The sequence below is a fragment of the Humulus lupulus genome, chromosome 6, assembly GCF_963169125.1.
Source record: "Humulus lupulus chromosome 6, drHumLupu1.1, whole genome shotgun sequence".
Taxonomy (NCBI): domain Eukaryota; kingdom Viridiplantae; phylum Streptophyta; class Magnoliopsida; order Rosales; family Cannabaceae; genus Humulus; species Humulus lupulus.
The window spans coordinates 18,201,014-18,217,153 of record NC_084798.1 but is presented as its reverse complement, the minus strand read 5'-3'; the positions used below and the strand labels follow the sequence as shown (position 1 = coordinate 18,217,153).

Sequence of the window (16,140 nt, the reverse complement as noted above, 5' to 3'; positions counted from 1 at the left end):
AATATTGGGCCTCTTTCATTGTGAGTCTTAGGTACAGACTTGATCCGTTTGTGTCCAAAGCTGATGATGCGTATAATTTATATTAAATAATTCAAAATTAAGATTATTTTTCTAATCTTTTATTATTGTGTTGTTTTATAATTTTAAGAGATTATAAAGAGTTAATTTTTTTTAGAGAAAAATGAATTCTACTACACATGGGTGTACTAACTTTGTCTAAAATTTGATATAGTATATTTTAGACATTTTATTTAATGATAAATATAAAATAATTATTTCTAACAAAAAAAAATATATAAAATAATTTTTTATATTTGTTTAGGATACAAATACAGTTAACTATTGATACTTTGGTATCTAATATCTGTATTGCCCAAAATGAGCTAAAATAGTAACTTATAGCTCAACCTAAAAAAGCCACTTTCATCCTATGCTTTAAAATACATAAAAATTTCTTCCATCTATTATATATTCTCCACATTTATAAAATATTATTCATCCTCTAAATAATATTTTATTATTTTTTTCTCTCTCTTTTCTTTAAAATATATATACATATTCTACCATACCAGATAATTCTTCTATAGGGGCTTCACTTTAAGCCCTACCGGTAGGGTTTTCAGTGTTTCTCAGCCCGTGAATAGTTTTCGGCGCGACTTTTTTTATGACCGTGTATATTGTAGCTATTTAGAACATCCTGCAAAATTTCAGAAAATTCCGAATAGTTTACAGTACCGAAAACTAGGTTGAAACATATTATTTTTCACGCGCATAAAAAAATTAGTCATGCGTACAACAATATACACGAAAACTTGTTTTTAGCCAAAATGATGACTTTTCGATGCAAAATTGATAGTGTTTCGATGCCAAATTGATGGTATTTCGATGCAAAATCAATGGTACATTGATGATGTTTCAATGCAATTATGAAAACTTGATTTTTGTCCAAAACGATGCTTTTTCGATGCAATTTCGATGCTCTGCACTGAAATTTAACGAAAATTTTGGAGGTTTATATTTTTTCACTCAAATGTCGGTTTTAGATTTTTTTTTTTTAATTTTGGTATTTTTTTTCAAGATCTACAAAATTAGAATGTTAGAGAGAGTGAGAGAATAAGAAATGTTAGAGAGATAAAGTTTGGATTGAAAGAGAAAATGGGTATTTAAATATTATGGGTATTTTTGTCTAAAAAATTAAAATTATCATATATTTAGAATAATAACTTATGGTGACATATTAAAAAATTTCACTAAGTTATTAGGCATATAACATAAAATTTTCCTTTGCATTTCTCGCATACAATATTATTCATGTTTAATAATTAGGAAAAAATTACACTAAAACAATACAAAGCCTTTATATAGATACGTGCGTGACTTTAACTTAGGTGCACACGAAAGAATTCAATTGCGGTTTGACTTATTAGGCACTCAGATTTAAAGGAGATTTGAGATTAAGTTATATATAACAGATTTCATTAATCTTCCGTTATCTTTAACGTTTTTTATAAAAAATTTAAAAAAAGTTGACCAACGATTTGAAAATTAATTCTATCAACTTTAAAGATATCAATATTATTAATATGAGTTAACTTTAACGTTTTTTGATCAAATAAATTAAAAACAATGATCAATGATTTAAAAATTGCGTGCTTCATTTTTTAAATTAAAAAAAATTAAAGTACATTAAAAAAATTGAATTCGTTATAAAATCTTGATTTGAATTGGGGTCTAACGCTATTTTTTATCAATAAAAAATCTGGCCATCATATAATTGGGGAAATCAATAAATTAACCAATTTAAATTTAATTCATTCTGTTAAAAAAATTTTAGTATATTTACGTCAATTGGAAATCTAGCCATTTAATTTTTTTAATTAAAACATCTTTTATTTTAACTTTTAAATGAAGTGTTTTAAATTGTATTTTTAGAAGAAAAAAAATAAACAATATTGATCACAGTGTATGTTGGGCATTCAATACAATCAACCTAAATTTAATTCATTCGGTTAAGATTTTTTCAGAGAAAATTAAGTTTAAATTTTTTTTTAAATATCTACAATATAACATCCCTATATATATATATATAACAAAGTTACAATATCAATAATTTTTATTAACATAGAATTTTCTGTGTGAGTCTCTAACCATCTCTTTTGAGGTAAGTCATATTGCCATAAAAAATTACATCAAACTCAATTTCATTATAACCACACATCATTCATTGATTGCTATATTGATTAAATTGATTTACTAACCATTTTTAATTCAGGTGGTGAGTCAGAATTCAATTTATGAAATAAAGTTTACACAAACACAAAGTATCATCTTATTTTAATTACATTGACAGGTAAGTAATTATTGCCACAAAAAATATTGTGATATCAAGTTTTTTTATAACCACGTCATTGAATGCTATATTAATTTTCTAGTCATATTTAATTTATTTCAAATCAGGCAGTGAGTCACAAACCTCCCCCGACATGATTTATGTTCGTAGAAAACATTAACATATAAAATGTTTGTGAAAGATATACAAATTACCTATCTTAGTATTTGGGCTAAAATCATAATGAAATAATTGTTTTGCCGCAAATAAGTTTTTATTTACTAGCACCAAACAGTGCACACCCTATGTTTTTCGCTGTTAATATCCCACAATTCTCTGCCAATTTTTTAGACGATTATTTACGGCGAAATACTATAACCGCAAATAATATCGCCGCAAAAAATGTTATTTGTTGTAGTGATAGATTAAGTGGTAAAAAAAATTATGTTTTTTTAAAATATAAATGATGAAAAAATTTAATAAAAATTAAAATTATTTATTATAAAGATATTTAGAATAAAGATATTTTATAATATTTGAATTTATATTACTACTAGATACAAGTACACGCAATATGCACGTTTACTTAGTTTTATTTATAGAGTTTATTAATTATTTTTATTAAATTTATATTAATATCATATAAATTTCAAATATATATCCTCTTTTAATTAAATAATTTATTTATTTTTGTTTAAGTTTATGTTTGTTCTAGTTTTTGAATTTGAGAGTGACAACAAGAGATTTTAAATTTAAGTTTCTTGCTAGTTTTTTTTTTTAAAAAATTGTTGCTAATTGACAGTAAATTATATTATATATTTAGTATGATATTATTCTAATAAGTGAGTTTAAGTTTAATTAAATTTTATTTAAGTTATAAAATGTAAGATTTTATTATTTTTAAATAATTATCATTGTAAAATATCTCAAAAATATTATATTTTAATTTGTTAATTATTTATTTTATTTTATTTAAGTTTAAGTGTTTACAAACTACTCTTAAATATAAGAATATTCCATTAAAATTAACATTAAAAATATAAAAAATCATTAAAACAAAAAATTTCCGTTATCTATACAATTATTATATAAAAAAAATATAGAATAGATATGCGGTCAATTTAAAATCAAATAAATATAATCATAATAGATTTCAGTTCAAATTAATAAGCAACGTAGTGTTAAAAAAATATATTAATCACAGTTTTATGAAAATCAGCTATAAAAATAAAAATAATTAAATAAATTTGTATAGAAAAATCAACCGAAAATATAGTAAAAAAATCATCATACCTTCAAATAAAAAGATATATGGTTATAATTTAAAATGAGCACAAGATAATTATAATTTAAAATAAGGAAATCAAATAGATAAAAAGATATTTATACAAAGATATTTTGAATTTTAAACAAGATTATTATTGACCCTAATAAGGCAACGAAGTTTTAAAAAAAGATATTTTGAATTTTAAAAAAAATATATATGCGTATATAAGAAGCTTGTTATACATAACTTACAATCTCAAATTTCCTTCACATTTGTTTGCCTAATAAGTCAAACCGCAATGGAACTCTCCCCTGCCGTCATCAGTGTGCGCCTAAGTGAAAGTCATACACCAGGTAATAATATATCTATTTATATATAATGACCTTGTATAGTTTTAATGCAATTTTTTCTTAATTATTAAACATGACATGAATAACATTAATGGTTAGTTTTTTTTGTTTTTAATTTTACGTTCTCAATGATTTCAGATTGGTCGAGTTTACCGGAACATCTTTTGGACCAAGTTTTTGGTAATTTGGAAACAGTAAAACAATGTTTGCAATTCAATGGTGTTTGTAAGTGTTGGCACAGTGTGGCAAAGGATAACCAAAGGAAACTTGTGGAATTAAGTCTTCACAATGTACCAATGTTGTTGGTTCCTAACAAACACAAAGAAGATGATAATAAGGATGAATGGAGTGTGTATGATGTGTTGTCAGACAAGTTCTTAATCTCAAATTTATTACTTCCTCCATATGATCATTCTTTTGGTGGCTCTTCACAAGGATGGTTACTTACCCTTGATGACAATTTAGCTTTAACACTCTATAAACCCTTTGTTGGAATTGGTAATAATGATGTTATTCACCTTCCTCCAATATCATCAACTCCCATGGATAAGGGACTATTGGCAGGGATTGCCGAATATCGTCAATATTATGTTATGAAGATGTCTATACACACTCCTGATCCAATAGCCAACCCTAAAGATTTAATCATTGCAGTCATATTTGGACAATACAAGTTGGCTTATATCAGGCCACTCAAACAACTTACTTGGTCTCAAATTGATTTACAGTCACCCTTTGATGATCTTGTGTATCACAAGAACAAATTTTACGCCATAACTCTTACTAGCCAACTTGCATCTTTCGATGTCGACAACAATGTCAATTTTTTTGCCGATTCTACTATTCCAGACGATGATTATGGCTGTTATGAACCAATAATAGGAAGAAGTTCTTGTTACAAGAGATACTTGGTAGAATCATTAGGAGGAGATCTTCTGCATGTTAAAAGGTACGAAAGGTTCACTCGTGTTTTTTATGACCGTGTAACTGTTAAGTTTAAAATTTACAAGTGGAGTTCGGAGAAATGGATTGAGATAAAAAGCATAGGCGATAGTGCTTTGTTTTTGGGTGATAACACATCAGTGTGTGTGTTGGCATCAAACTTTGTTGGTTGTGAGAAGGACTCCATATATTTCATTCATGACAAAGATACCACTGACTATGCACATAAAGGTCAAATGGATCTTGGTGTGTACAATATTCAAACAAGAGTTTGTAGTCGAAGGGGTTTCAATTTTGATGCAGCAACCATTGTCAAAACTCCTGGTCGCCAACCAATTAGGGTTTTACCTACTTTATCTATATAGTCTTCTTTTTTTTCTTCTTTATGAGTTGTATACAAAGATTTTTTTTATTATTATTATATATTTTTGGTTGAATTTTTTTTATTATATAGTTACCATCATAGCTATTATAAGTTTATATTGTTTTAGGGTTTATTTTATAGATAAATTATATTAGTGTTTGAATTAATTACTTATCAAAGTATTAAAATAAAGAAGACAATAAACTTCAAATTTTATTTTTAAATGAACTTTTGTATGGTATAGAAACCTTTATCCAAGCTTAATTACTATGAATTCATTAAAGGGAATATACAAGTAACAATTATAGCAATAGGATTATTATTTTTAGAAACTTCATAGAGTTAGAGCTTTCCCCAAGAGCGTTTTGTTAAATATTACTTGACTTGGTACATTTAAAGACCACTAGATAATATTGAATAAAACCTCAAGCCATAAATTGCTACAAATTACGCTTAACATAACAACACAAACCATGGCAACATAGCCAAAATTGACACAACACAGACACACAAAACCAACCTCAAAAAAAGGCTTTTCAAAGGATGAACCACCAAACCATATTTTTGGGTGAAAAATAAAACTGTGATATTTATGTAAACGTTAAAATGAAAAGATGTCTTAAATTAATTTAAGGACACAAAATCCTCTTGGAGGCTTTTTCTCAAACAAAATATTTTTTATTTGGGTTTTCATCCTAATTATATATTTATGGAACTTTTTTAAATTTAAAAAGAAAATCGAGATTTCTCACACTTTTTTTGTAAATGTTGAAATATATAGCAACACCGTTGGCATTATTCAAACTATAAATATATATATATATATATAAATGGCCAAGAGGTCCATGTCTCCATGACCTCACTCACTTCTAATGTCTTGGCAAGCCCATTAGGCTAAGAGATCTCTTAGCAAAATGCAATAAAGCCCAATAAGCCCATCATGCAACATACATATGATAAAAAATAAAATGTGTAGTGGTAATCTCTAACTTATTTTTCCCCAGCAATTAATAATAATAATAAGAATAATAATAATAAATCTCTAACTTACTATTTGCTCATGTACTTCTTCATATTCATACAAAGTATTGTTTTATGAATTTGGTTGAATGATGGAGAAATAATAATGATTTAGTGGTAGCTTATTGAGTGTTGACTTGCCTATAACATTGTAAATAATCCTTTACATATCTCGTATATAATATTATTCATGTTTAATAATTAGGAAAAATGACATGTTTATTCATATATAGATATGTGTTTGACTTTGACTTAGGCGCACACGGAAGTGTTCCATAGCGGTTTGACTTATTAGGCACCCAGATTTGAAGGAGATTTGAGATTAAGTTATATATATTAGGAGTGAGCATCTAAACCGATAAACCGCGGTGACCGACCGCACTGCACCATACTACACCGCAAATCGCGGTGTCAAAAGTGTAATGGTTCGGTATGGTTTGTATTTGAGCTAAACCGTGCGGTGCGGTGTGATGCGTGGTTTGGCGGTGTGAAATTTTGGTTTGCACCGCACCGCACCGCATACTTACAAATATATTAAAAAAAATAAACCTTACATATATACCATTTTTTATAGTTACCCAATATGGGAGACTTGTATATTTTTTTTGTGTTTCACTGAACTTAATTGATAACTTGTGATGTTGTTTAGAACTTATTAAGGATTTGTTATGAACTAAGGATTTGGTATTTTTTTTAAAATTTAAATTTTGTTATGACATTTTTTAGCACAAACCGTGGAAAACCGCCCAAACCACACCGCAAAAAATGGTTTGGTTTGATCGGTTTGGTGCAACCAAATCACACCGCATGGTGTGTTCTAGTTACTAAACCGCACTTATGGCGTGGTGTATTAAAAAGTGTTCAAACCGCCCAAACCACACCGTGCTCACCCCTAATATATAGCATATTTCATTAATTTGCCATTATCTTTAACATTTTTTATAAAAAAATTTAAAAAAAGTTGACCAACGATTTGAAAATTAATTCTATCAACTTTACAGATTTCAATATTATTAATATGAGTTAACTTTAAGGTTTTTTGATCAAATATATTAAAAACAATGATCAATGATTTAAAAATTGCGTGCTTCATTTTTTAAATTAAAAAAATTAAAGTACATTTAAAAAATTGAATTCGTTATAAAATCTTGATTTGAATTGGGGTGGAACGCTATTTTTTATCAATAAAAAATCTGGCCATCATATAATTGGGGAAATCAATAAATTAACCAATTTAAATTTAATTCAATCAGTTAAGAACTTTTTAGTATACTAGATACAAACAACGTAAAGTATGCACATTTGTTTAGTTTTATTTATAAAATTTATTAATTATTTTTATTAAATTTATATTAGTATCATATAAATTTTAAATAAATATCATATTTTAATTAAATAATTTATTTATTTTTGTATGAGTTTATGTTTGTTCTAATTTTTTAATTTAAGACTGACAACAAGAGATTATATAATATATGTTTAATATAATATTAAATATTATACGTGGATTTTAAATTTAATATTCTTGCTATTTAAAAAAAACAATTTGTTGCTAATTGACATTACATTATATTATATGTTTAATATGATATTATTTTAATAAGTGAGTTGAAGTTTAAATAAATTTTATTTAAGTTATAAAATGTATGATTTTATTATTTTTAAATAATTATCATTGTAAAATATCTTATTTAAATTTTTTTTAATTATTTATTATTTTAAAATAATTATCATTGTAAAATATCTGAAAAATATCTTATTTTAATTTGTTTAATTATTTATTATTTTGAAATAATTATCATTGTAAAATATCTCAAAAATATCATATTTTAATTTTTTTAATTAATTATTTTATTTAAGTTTAAGTGTTTACAAACTACTGTTAAATATAAGAATATTCTGTTAAAGTTAACATTAAAAAAATAAAAAACCGTTAAAACCAAGAATTTCCGTTATTTACACACTTATTATATAGAAGAGATTTACGTCAATTGGAAATCTAGCCATTTAATTTTTTTAATTAAAACATCTTTTATTTTAACTTTTTAAATGAAGTGTTTTAAATTCTATTTTTTAGAAGAAAAAAAATAAAAATATTGATCACAGTGTATGCAGGGCATTCAATACAATCAATCTAAATTTAATTCATTCGGTTAAGATTTTTTCAGAGAAAATTAAGTTTAAATTTTTTTAAAATATCTACAATATAACATCCCTATATATATATATATATATAACAAAGTTACAATATCAATAATTTTTATTAACATAGAATTTTCTCAATGACTCTCTAACCATCATCAAAACATTGAGGTAAGTCATATTGCCATAAAAAATTACATCAAACTCAATTTCATTATAACCACACATCATTCATTGATTGCTATATTGATTAAATTGATTTACTAACCATTTTTTATTCAGGTGGTGAGCCAGAATTTAGTTTATGAAATAAAGTTTACACAAACACAAAGTATTATCTTATTTTAATTATATTGACAGGTAAGTAATTATTATCACAAAAAATATTGTGATTTCAAGTTTTTTTATAACCACATCATTGAATGATATATTGATTTTCTAATCATATTTAATTTATCTCAAATCAGGCAGCGAGTCACAAATAAGTACAATCAAATATATAAGATAAAGTTCAAGGAAATACAAATATATAAGATAAAGTTCAAAGAAATACAAGGTAACATCTTATACAAACAGTTATGAATTATTTTATTATGCTATGTTCAAGTTAATACATTTAGTAATTAGTAAATAGTAAAACAATAAAATAGTACATAGAGAATTAGAACCATCAATTGTTATTCAATTACTATGATAATAAATGTTAAAACTAATAACAAACTGTGAAAAAACCTATAAGCATTAATGATATTTTCATAAACTATGAATATTTGTTCAACAAGGTTAGAAGATGCAGAAAGAAGATCAACCTATAGAATTTAGAATTAATTAGATTAAGCTTAACTATCAGGTTTGAAATATATACATATACCAAAGAATAACCTAATCTTAAACTGCAACCATTAAAAAAGAAAAAAAAAACTTATGAATCAACCAATAAATCTGAAGTAAAAATATCATTACTTGAAAAAAAAACAACCCTAACCTAACAAAACTAAAATAAATCCATTATCCATAAACAAATTTAAGAAATCAACAAAAGCAAAATCCTTTTTTTTTACCACTATATGAATCAATCAAACGAAACAAAAATAAATCCAAATCCAAACTCAAAGCATAAATTTATTCAATAAAAATTAAGACTTTGAATTTTAAATGAAATAAACAATCAGCTAATGATAATCTCATTGGGATTTGGTCCTATTCATTTTACAAACCAAGGATCTATTGGGCATCAAAACTAAAAAATAAGGTTAGGTAACTATTTAGTACCATGTGTTTTTGTAAAGTGTCGTTTTGGTACTTGTGTTTACAATAATGCTCATTTAGTATTATGTATTTTGAAATCGTACATATTTGGTAACCTGTATTTTGAAATTGTGCATATTTGATAACCTAAACTCAAATGTAATTGATAAAATTTTGCTAATTTAATCAAAATCAATTTATGAGTTTCAAATTCAAATTTAATTAGTTAATTACATATAACTGATGTAACTTGGTCATATTGATAAAATTTTGCTAATTTAATCAAAATCAATTTATGAGTTTCAAATTCAAATTTAATTAGTTAATTACATATAACTGATATAACTTGGTCATATTGATAAAATTTTATTTAGTGAATCTGAGTTTAGGGTACCATCATATGTATAATTTTAAAATATGGAGTAAGAATTATTGAAAAAATATGGTACCAAAATGCTATTTTGCAAAAACACATAATACCAAATGAGTAAATTCAAAAAAAAAAAAAACCAACCTAATTACCAAATGCAATGATATTGTGAAAAAGATATAAAAAAAATCATGAGAAAAAACAAAGCTTACATTAAAAAACTACCCTTTGACACATAACACAAAGCCTACAACACCAACAACCAAAAATCAACGTGTTGGGTCCTCCTGTCAAAGATGAAACAAACCCAAATAAATAGCTAAGCATTATATCAAAAAAAATTAAGTGTTGAGTTAACATGTAAAAATATACATACATATGTGTCATCAAATCTGACTTGTCCATAAATCTATATCAGATCAAGAAATAAAGCCTGAATGATAATCATAGTCTAAAAGCAAGCAAAGAACCAAACCCACAATTTCCAAAAAAAACCAAATCAAGACAAAGAAAATATTCAAACTTCAATCAAACGCATCCTTATTTAATATATCTTCTTCTCTCTTTTTTCTTAATCAAAGAAAATGACATCAAAAACATGTTTTATGATCCACTAAGAAAACCTCCCCCAACAAAGATGTAACAGTGACATTATTAAATTTCATATTTATATTCAGCTTAATCACCCATTAATAAAACCTCCCCCGACATGATTTATGTTCGTAGAAAACATTAACATATAAAATGTTTGTGAAAGATATACAAATTACCTATCTTAGTATTTGGGCTAAAATCATAATGAAATATCATTAAAAAAAATTATATAAAAAAAATCTAACTAATTAATATTGAAACATATAGAATAAGTATATATCGTAAACCCATATTGAGCATCAATATGCATAGAAAATTTATTTTTCTTAAATTTTAATCTTGACGGAAAAAAATTTGAAATATGCATTGATATTGACTTAGAATATATCTATTATTACTCAAAATATATTTTAAAACACATTACCTCAAAAGAGAAGCCTGCTGAAGCTTGGTCGGAGATGGTGAGGGAGGGACGATGGGGAGGTGGCGGCAGTACGACGAAGAGGGTGGGTGGTGGTGGTGGTAGTGGTGGTAGTGATGGTCGGAGATATTGTGAGGGAGGAAGAGACTTTTGGGGGGTGGCGGCTAGATTGGGGTACTGCAAATAATATTGACGCAAAAAATGTTATTTGTTGTAGTGATCGATTAAGTGGTAAAAAAAATTATGTTTTATTTTAAATATAAATGAGGAGAATTTTTAATAAAAATTAAGATTATTTATTATAAATATATTTAGAATAAAGATATTTTATAATATTTGAATTTATATTACTACTAGATACAAGTACGTGCAATATGCACGTTTACTTAGTTTCATTTATAGAGTTTATTAATTATTTTTATTAAATTTATATTAATATCATATAAATTTCAAATATATATCATATTTTAATTAAATAATTTATTTATTTTTGTTTAAGTTTATGTTTGTTCTAGTTTTTGAATTTGGGGTAACAACAAAAGATTATATATTATATGTTTAATGTAATATTAAATATTATACATGGATTTTAAATTTAAGTTTCTTGCTAGTTTTTTTTTAAAAAAAATTTGTTGCTAATTGATAGTAAATTATATTATATGTTTAATATGATATTATTTTAATAAGTGAGTTTAAGTTTAAATAAATTTTATTTAAGTTATAAAATGTAAAATTTTATTACTTTTAAATAATTATCATTGTAAAATATCTCAAAAATATCATATTTTAATTTATTTAATTATTTATTATTTTTAAGTAATTATCATTGTAAAATATCTCAAAAATATTATATTTTAATTTTTTTTATTATTTATTTTATTTTATTTAAGTTTAAGTGTTTACAAACTACCGTCAAATATAAAAATGTTATCTTAAATATAAGAATATTTCATTAAAATTAACATTAAAAATATAAAAAATTGTTAAAACAAAAAAATTCTGTTATTTATACACTTATTATATAGAAAATATAGAATAGATACGTGGTCAATTTAAAATCAAATAACTATAATCAGAATAGATTTGAGTACAAATGAATAAGATTTCAGTTCAAATTAATAAGCAACGTAGTATTAAAAAAAGATATAAATGACAGTTTTATGAAAATCAGCTATAAAAATAAAAATAATTAAATATATATATGTATAGAAAAATCAACCGAAAATATAGTAAAAAAATCATCATACCTTCAAATAAAAAGATATATGGTTATAATTTAAAATGAGCACAAGATAATTGTAATTTAAAATATGGAAATCAAATAGATAAAAATATATTTATACAAAGATATTTTGAATTTTAAACAAGATTATTATTGACCCTAATAAGTCAACGAAGTTTTCAAAAAAGATATTTTGAATTTTAAAATATATATATATATATATATGCATGCTTATATAAGAAGCTTGTTATATATAACTTACAATCTCAATCTCAAATCTCCTTCAAATCTGTGTGTCTAATAAGTCAAACTGGAATGGAACTCTCCCCTGCCGGCATCAATGTGCGCTTAAGTGAAAGTCACACACCAGGTAATAATATATCTATTTATATATAATGACCTTGTATAGTTTTAATGCAACTTTTTTCTAATTATTAAACATGACATGAATAACATTAATGGTTAGTTTTTTTTGTTTTTAATTTTACGTTCTCAATAATTTCAGATTGGTCGAGTTTACCGGAACATCTTTTGGACCAAGTTTTTGGTAATTTGGAAACAGTAAAACAATGTTTGCAATTCAGTGGTGTTTGTAAGTATTGGTACAGTGTGGCAAAGGATAACCAAAGAAAACTTGTGGAACTGAGTCTTCACAATGTACCAATGTTGTTGGTTCCTAATAAACACAAAGAAGATGATAATAAGGATGAATGGAGTGTGTATGATGTGTTGTCAGATAAGTTCTTAATCTCAAATTTATTACTTCCTCCATATGATCATTCTTTTGGTGGCTCTTCACAAGGATGGTTACTTACCCTTGATGACAATTTAGCTTTAACACTCTATAAACCCTTTGTTGGAATTGGTAATAATGATGTTATTCACCTTCCTCCAATATCATCAACTCCCATGGATAAGGGACTATTGGAAGGGATTGCCGAATATCGTCAATACTATGTTATGAAGATGTCAATACACACTTCCGATCCAATAGCCAACCCTAAAGATTTAATCATTGCAGTCATATTTGGACAATACAAGTTGGCTTATATCAGGCCACTCAAACAACTTACTTGGTCTCAAATTGATTTACAGTCACCCTTTGATGATCTTGTGTATCACAAGAACAAATTTTACGCCATAACTCTTACTAGCCAACTTGCATCTTTCGATGTCGACAACAATGTCAATTTTTTTGCCGATTCTACTATTCCAGACGATGATTATGGCTGTTATGAACCAATAATAGGAAGAAGTTCTTGTTACAAGAGATACTTGGTATAATCATTAGGAGGAGATCTTCTGCATGTTAAAAGGTACCAAAGGTACACTCGTGTTTTTTATGACCGTGTGACTGTCAAGTTTAAAATTTACAAGTGGAGTTCGGAGAAATGGATTGAGATAAAAAGCATAGGCGATAGTGCTTTGTTTTTGGGTGATAACACATCAGTGTGTGTGTTGGCATCAAACTTTGTTGGTTGTGAGAAGGACTCGATATATTTCATTCATGACAAATATACCACTGACTATGCACATAAAGGTCAAATGGATATTGGTGTGTACAATATTCAAACAAGAGTTTGTAGTCGAAGGGGTTTCAATTTTAATGCAGCAACCATTCCCAAAACACCTGGTCGCCAACCAATTTGGGTTTTACCTACTTTATCTATTTAGTCTTTTTTTCTTTCTTTCTTTAATATGTTTATGAGTTGTATAAACAAAGATTTTTTTTATTATTATTATATATCTTTGGTTGAAATTGTTTTATTATTGGTTTATTTAATAGTTAAATTATATTATTGTTTGAATTACTTATCACAGTATTAAAACAAAGAAGACAATCTATATGATTTCCTAAGTAAGTATATAATGAAATTTTCGAAGAAGACGAGTCTATGGCCACAGACAATAAACTTCAAATTTCATTTTTAAATGAACTTTTGTATGGTATAGAAACCTTTAACCAGAGCTTAATTACTATGAATTCATTAAAGGGAATATACAAGTAACAATCAAACTAAGAACACGATAACCAATTATAGCAATAAGATTATTATTATTATTATTATATTATTAGAAACTTCATAGATATTACTTGACTTGGTACATTTAAAGACCACTACATAATATTGAATAAAACCTCAAGCCATAAATTGGCACAAATTAAGCTTAACATAACACCACAACCCATGACAACACAGACCCACAAAACCAACCTCAAAAAAAGGCTTTTCAAAAGAAGAACCACCAAACCATATTTTTTGGTGAAAAATAAAACTGTGATATTTATGTAAACATTAAAATGAAAAGATGTCTTAAATTAATTTGAGGACACAAAATCCTCTTTGAGGCTTTTGCTCAAACAAAACATTTTTTATTTGGGTTTTCATTCTAATTATATATGGAACTTTTTTAAATAAAAAAAAAATTGAGATTTCTCACACTTTTTTGTAAATGTTGAAATATATAGCAACACTGTTATATCAAGCTTCAAATTAATAAGTTGCGCCACCTTCTTTTGTCATTTTGTTCTCTATATGTCTATTAATTGCACCGACTGATATCTCTTTCTTATCTTCTTCTTTATATTGTTATATGTATGTGGTCAAATGTTTGAGTATAAGTTTTTTTGTCTTATTCTTTCTATTGTTTCAAATTCAATACTTTTTATAATTCTTCAATTGTTTTAGTTCATTTAATTTTTTTTATTAAATTACTTATTTAATATGATGGCTTATTGTTATATACGTATGTGGTCAAATGTGAATAAGTTTCACTTAAGTGTTTAGTGTCATCACTCATGTTTTTTCCTTACTTCTGCCACATTTAAGCAAATAAGTCAAACCTTTCTGTACAAATAGAATAGCCCATTTGTACAGAATGGTAAAGGGGTCCTCTATGATATATGATCATAGAAATATTATTATTATTATTATTTATATATTCACCAAAAAAAAGTATTACTCATAATATAATAATAATAATAATAATAATAATTTGTTGGGATTAAAGTCTTTGACATTTTTATTTAAGAAGTATCATTTCTTTGATATGATCATAGTTTTTTATGTTTTTTTCAGTTAGTTTGATATATTAGTATCTTAATTATTGTAAAAATATATAGTATCACCATTTTTTTTTAAATAGTTGGATTTCATCCCTAAATAAATAGTTTCTTCATTAAAAAAAATATTTTTAGGCTTCTAATAATAAAAGATTAGATGTGTTATTGAAGATTTATGAATTGAACTTTTATATATTTATATATGTTAGTCCAAATATCACTAATATTTTTTCTATTTTATTAGAATCATAATATTATACTTCTATTATATATAAACATCTATTTATCTAAGATTCAAAAATACATTTCAGTAAAAAAAAAAAAGAGTTTTCTTTTTCTTTTAATTTAATTGTTTTTACATTATTATATCAATTTTTGTTGGATATGTATATTATTGTATGTGTATTATTAACTTTGTAAAATTATCAAATAAAATATATATTTTTAAAAAATTTATTTTCACTAATTATGCTTAATATATCTAAATTAATTTGAAATATATTATTTCCATATTAAATCGATGTAATAAGTGTGTTAGTTTATTTCCAAGCCCATAACCAAATTATTAATTATAAACTGTTTGTTTATATTATTATTTACTTTCCTCACGCACAAAAATTCAAAACAAAAATATATTTTTTTATTTATTCCTTTCTACATTACTTTTAATCTTCTCGTAAGGAATAAAATACTAGAAAAAGAATAATATCATCACCCATTGACTAATATATATCTATACTATATATATATATCTATACTATATATATGCATGAATAATTTTTTGAGTCATCCTTTTTTTTTTTTTGG

At 25.2% G+C, this 16,140-nt stretch overlaps 2 protein-coding genes across 2 annotated transcripts; both read left to right on the top strand.

Annotated features, from left to right (window-relative positions):
* The first annotated feature begins 3,894 nt into the window (after positions 1-3,894).
* Positions 3,895-5,253, top strand: LOC133784789 (F-box protein SKIP23-like). Its single transcript, XM_062224063.1, has 2 exons — positions 3,895-3,949; positions 4,085-5,253. Exons 1-2 carry the CDS (start codon positions 3,895-3,897, stop codon positions 5,251-5,253), a joined length of 1,224 nt encoding a protein of 407 aa, XP_062080047.1.
* Positions 5,254-12,584: 7,331 nt separating this feature from the next.
* LOC133784788 (F-box protein SKIP23-like) lies at positions 12,585-13,553 on the top strand. Its single transcript, XM_062224062.1, has 2 exons — positions 12,585-12,639; positions 12,775-13,553. The coding sequence occupies exons 1-2, from the start codon at positions 12,585-12,587 to the stop codon at positions 13,551-13,553; spliced, it is 834 nt and encodes a 277-aa protein (XP_062080046.1).
* Positions 13,554-16,140: the final 2,587 nt, after the last annotated feature.

Excerpts from the sequence above, each read along its gene's own strand:
- LOC133784789 (XM_062224063.1), top strand. The coding sequence starts at position 3,895 with ATGGAACTCTCCCCTGCCGTCATCAGTGTGCGCCTAAGTGAAAGTCAT. Across the intron at positions 3,950-4,084 it reads AAGTGAAAGTCATACACCAG|ATTGGTCGAGTTTACCGGAA; the intron begins GTAATAATATAT and ends CAATGATTTCAG.
- LOC133784788 (XM_062224062.1), top strand. The coding sequence starts at position 12,585 with ATGGAACTCTCCCCTGCCGGCATCAATGTGCGCTTAAGTGAAAGTCAC. Across the intron at positions 12,640-12,774 it reads AAGTGAAAGTCACACACCAG|ATTGGTCGAGTTTACCGGAA; the intron begins GTAATAATATAT and ends CAATAATTTCAG.